The 5,000-nt window shown below is 47.8% G+C and overlaps 1 protein-coding gene across 1 annotated transcript in view; it reads left to right on the plus strand.

Annotated features, from left to right (window-relative positions):
- Positions 1–2,154: 2,154 nt before the first annotated feature.
- Positions 2,155–5,000, plus strand: part of stx18 (syntaxin 18) — a 5,164-nt gene continuing 2,318 nt past the window's right edge. Inside the window, exons 1-3 of the mRNA NM_001024425.1 lie at positions 2,155–2,344; positions 4,699–4,766; positions 4,941–5,000. The exon at positions 4,941–5,000 is cut by the window's right edge and continues 56 nt beyond it. Coding sequence (NP_001019596.1) covers positions 2,180–2,344; positions 4,699–4,766; positions 4,941–5,000 — 293 coding nt within the window. The 5' untranslated portion in view covers positions 2,155–2,179. The remainder of the gene's footprint in view (positions 2,345–4,698; positions 4,767–4,940) is intronic.

Below are 5,000 nucleotides of genomic sequence, written 5' to 3' on the forward strand. Positions count from 1 at the left end.
TGTGTGTGTGTGTGTGTGTGTGTGTGTGTGTGTGTGTGTGTGTGTGTGTGTGTGTGTGTGTGTGTGTGTGTTTTGTGGTCAGTCACAGTCTGCTCCTCATCTCTGTTCAGTGTGTGTGTGTGTGTGTGTGTGAGTCAGGTCTCCATGATGTTCCTCTGTGTTTCTCTGATCCTCTGGTTTCCTTCCTGCTGACACCGCCTGTAATTTCTGCCTCATCAGCAACACGTCCACCGAGACCAACACCAGCAGACACTGTTTATCTATTTATCTGTTTATTTGTTTATTTGTTTATCTTGTATGTTTAAGATGTCTCCGCTGCTCCCTTTGACATGGTTCAGTTACAGGAGATAGAACCGCACATTAACTGTGTGTGTGTGTGTGTGTGTGTGTGTGTGTGGAGCCGCTGCTCCATTTAGAGGATTGAAGTGAATTAAAATCAGTGTAACACACACACATACACACACACACACACACACACACGGACACACACTTCAGCTGCTCTGAAACATGATGGATTCTGTGTGTTTGACTGCTTTATGCTCCTGTGAGCAAGATATCTCAATCCCAGAGGCCCCTGAGGGCCCAATAAACCTGTGTCTGAGCCGGGGGCGTGTCTGAGCTGGGGGCGTGTCTGAGCCGGGGGCGTGTCTGAGCTGGGGGCGTGTCTGAGCTGGGGGCGTGACTGAGCTGGAGCTGGTCTCTAGTGTTGAACACTCTGATTAGTGGATCAGCTGTGTTTGATCAGGGCTGGAGCAGAACTGAGCAGAGCTGCGGCTCTCCAGGACTCAGTGTAACACCTCTGTGCTGTAGATAAAGATTTCTCCAGTTCTGTGTGATCCTGACTGATGCTCCTGCAGATGAAGAGCGCATGGGCGTAAATCTGATTTAACAGTAGGGGGGACAATAAATATTAAACTCCTTTCGAGCATTTTTTTGAAGGGGACACAAATAATACAGCTGAATTTACTAATAAAGATATGTTCTTCATATATTCTCAAAGTTTTTCTCAGGTTCAATGACAGCAAATCTCAAAACTATTTTTTGCATTGTTTGTTGTGTTGTTTACAATCAAGACTCCTGAAGCAGAATAAATGCAGGAAAATACATTTTACATACTCATAATAAATAACTTTAAAACGTTAAAATAACTAATCATATTGTAAATGCGAGAGCCTGTGAAATCTGCTAAACAGCCACAAGTCAGAAAACATAAGTAAGAAAATTCACCCCCAAAAGAATTATCATTATCCCTTCAATAAAGCACAACACCCTTACCTGACACTGTACACCTGACTGACCCTGCTCGCCTGTTCCTCAATCACAACCCTCGGGTGGGAGGGACATGTCCCCCCCGTCCCCCCAGAATCAGAGTGTGGACGTGTTCATCCTGAGTTTACCAGACGCCGCTCCGGCCTGCAGCTCTCAGACTCCTCTCAGCGGGTCCTGCTGCTGGTTTAAATGTTTTGAGGAAGAGTTTCCTCTTTATCAGTTCTGTTCCTTTCATTAATGATGGAGGAGATAATAAGAGTATACCGAGAATAAATGAACTGCAGAGCAGACCGGTAATGTTCTCGGAGGGAGTGCAGGTGTGTTCTGTGCATGTGGGATGTTGTAGCAGTAGAGGAGAGCTGACAGCATGGAGAGCTGCTGTATGGGTGTTTTTCAGTACTGGATTGCAGCTGGAAGGGCATCCGCTGTGTAAAACACGTGCTGGAATAGTTGGCGGTTCATTCCGCTGTGGTGAAGGAACTAAGCTGAAGGAAAGGCAATAATCTTGATTCCCTCATCCTCCACTCACACTGCAGTGCTGATAAACACATCTGAAGACAACTAGATAGAGGAGAATGCTGGAAAACAGCACAGTAGGAACATCATCATCATCATCATCATCATCATCATCATGTGTGGAAGTCAGCGTCTGTTTTCCAGCATTCTTCAAAATATCTGCCGCTGTGTTCGACAGATGAACTCAAACAAGCGGAGGATGAGGAGATGATGACACAGTTCAGTTTATAAACACTTTCAATAACCCCTTAATAGTACACTATTCCTTAAACTGCAGGAGGAGTGTGTACCCTGTAGTGTGCACTGTGTAGGGTGCAGTCTAGTGTAGGGCACTGCTGATGACAGGCGGTAGTTTCGTCGCCGGTGAATGACGTCAGAGCGCGACGTGTCAGTCATGGCGGCCGATATTACACTGCTGTTCAAAGCGAGCGTGAAAACCGTCAAAACGCGGAATAAAGCGCTCGGGCTGATGGAGACTACCGGGAGAGAAGAACCGGGAGCCCAGAAGAGACCCAGACCGAGACAGAGGGACAGTTTTAGCTGCAAAGCCCGAGAAGTGGTGAGATAAACACACACACACACACACACACACACACACAGGGGGGAAGTTGGGTTTATTTGAGCACATTTGCACTTTCTCCTTAATTCTATAAGTTCGGCTAGTAACGTTAGTTAGCATTGTTTGCTAATGTAAACAAGACAGTGACGTCAGCAGCAGCAGCTGAGTGTTGAACAGAGCTCAGTCAGACAGTGCTGAGGAGGATCAGAGGTCTGTGTACATCTGATCTCAGACACAATACTCAGAGTCATGATAAACAATACAGTCATAAAGCTGCCACTGCTCAAAAATGAAGCTGAATGCGAATATAAAACCAACATTACCTCTAACACAAACACACACACACACACTCTTCAAATGACGATAATATCACACTTGCAGACATTTATCAGCCAGTCATACAGCCGAGCAGAAGCTGATGATGATGATGATGATGATGATGATGATGATGATGATGATTAAATTTGAGGTGCAGAAGCTCACCAGGAAGGACATAAACCCAGCGTGAGAGAGAGAGAGAGAGAGAGAGAGAGAGAGAGAGAGAGTGTGTGTGTGTGTGTGTGTGTGTGTGAGGATGGAGACGCTGCAGGACCCAAATGTAATTGAGTGACAGAACCAGACCTGATCCAGATCCTGAACCCCGTGAGTGCTGGATGCGGGATGCTGAGCGTCTGCTCTCAGTGTGTTTCACAGCTCACCCTAACCTGAAAACCCAACAGAACGCTTGACAGTGAGTTCTGCATGAGGGTATGGATCATCGATTAGTTGTTCAGCTGTCCTGGAACAGATGCGGTGTGTATGACTCCTCCTGTCAGCTGCAGATGGATGCTGGATCATGTCCAGAACAGATATCCGGTTGAGTTTTGATCAGTTATTAAGCAAAATCATCTGAGGGATATGGGCGGCACGGTGGCGCAGTGGTGTTTCACTGTAGCCTCACAGCATGAAGGTCTCTGGTTTGAGTCTCGGCTGGGTCAGTTAGTGTTTCTGTGTGGAGTTTGCATGTTCTCCCCGTGTTGGTGTGGGTTTCCTCCGGGTGCTCCGGTTTCCCCCACAGTCCAAACACATGCGCTATAGGGGAACTGATCAACTACACTGGCCGAGTGTATGAGTGTGTGTTTGTGTGGGTGTTTCCCAGTACTGGGTTGCAGCTGGAAGGTCATCCGCTGTGTAAAGCATATGCTGAATTAGTTGTCGGTTCATTCCTCTGTGGAGACCCCTGATGAATGTTTTGATCATTAACACACAGATGTCCGTCTCCGTGTCCGCGGGTTGATGTGCTGTGTGTTTTCTGCAAGTGAAACCTGATGTGTGTGTGTGTGTGTGTGTGTGTGTGTGTTGGCTGTGCTAAACTGCGGTCACCTGTAATCCGTCGCTCTCTACAGTGGATCATCATACGGTGTGTGTCGCGCGCATAAAGAGCGCATTGTAGCGCCGGCGACTCACAGAAAACACACACTGACCCACACGCTGACACGGTGATCGCTATCATCAGTTACCATGGCGACACGGTCAGAGCGAGAGCGAGCGCACGCGTGACTCCACTCTGTGTGTGTGTGTGTTTGTGTGCGTGAGTGTGTGTGTGTGAGGTAAACGCAGGGTCTCTGATGATGAGATTAAATGCAGCCAGGCAGACTGTCTCCTTTAGCCTCAAACACACACACACACACACACACACACTCACTCGTGCGGGGCTCATTGTTTAGGTATTACTTGCTCTTTTGGGTCTTAAATTACCAGAGCAATTGATCCCTCTGCCCTCTTGCAAGGCCTCCAGGACCACTGTGGGAAACACACACACACACACACACACACACACACACACCCCGGGTTCAGATGGTGGCGCTGCACTGCTGCTCTCTGCTGGTCAGGACAGGAAGTGCTGCTGCAGATGCTGTTGAGTCTGTTTACTAGAGCAGCAGCGGCCCCGTTCCAGAGTCACCAGCAGACGGCGCTCTAGAGTAGAGTTACCAGCACAACTGTGTGTGTGTGTGTGTGTGTGTGTGTGTGTGTGAGAGAGAGAGAAAACAGGTCTGCAGATCTGATCTCTGACCTCCGATGGTGTTTTTCCAGCCGTCGGGCTCAGTATGTGTGTGTGTGTGTGTGTGTGTGTTCAGGTCAAGCTCTACAACTGCAGTAATTACGTAATTGCCGTTATTAAAGCAGCAGAAACATTTCAGGAAAGTTAGCAAAACAACTCAACACACTCCTTCTGTGTGTGTGTGTGTGTGTGTGTGTGTTTGCTGCTTTAAGGGGGTTTCTCTGAAATGAATGTTGCTTCAGTCTTTGACGCACACACACACACACTCACACACACACACACTGAGAGAGTAATGTGTGTGTTTGCTCTGCAGATCTCCAACATCTCCAAGCTGAAGGACTTTCTGCTGCAGCACAGGAAAGACTATGTGAACGCCGGCAGGTCTGACAACTCTGTGTGTGTGTGTGTGTGTGTGTGTGTGTGTGTGGACCAAATGTCCCCACAAGTATAACAATAACAGTCATTTTTGGTGCTTCTGTGAGGAAAGCAGAGGAGACCATATAAAAAGTGTGTGTGTGTGTGTGTGTGTGTGTGTGTGTGTGTGTGTGTGTGCAGTGTGATGAGCTCTGAAGTGTCCCGCATGACGGACAGCGAGCGTGATCAGATCGATCAGGA

This window comes from Danio rerio, chromosome 14 (assembly GCF_049306965.1).
Source record: "Danio rerio strain Tuebingen ecotype United States chromosome 14, GRCz12tu, whole genome shotgun sequence".
Taxonomy (NCBI): domain Eukaryota; kingdom Metazoa; phylum Chordata; class Actinopteri; order Cypriniformes; family Danionidae; genus Danio; species Danio rerio.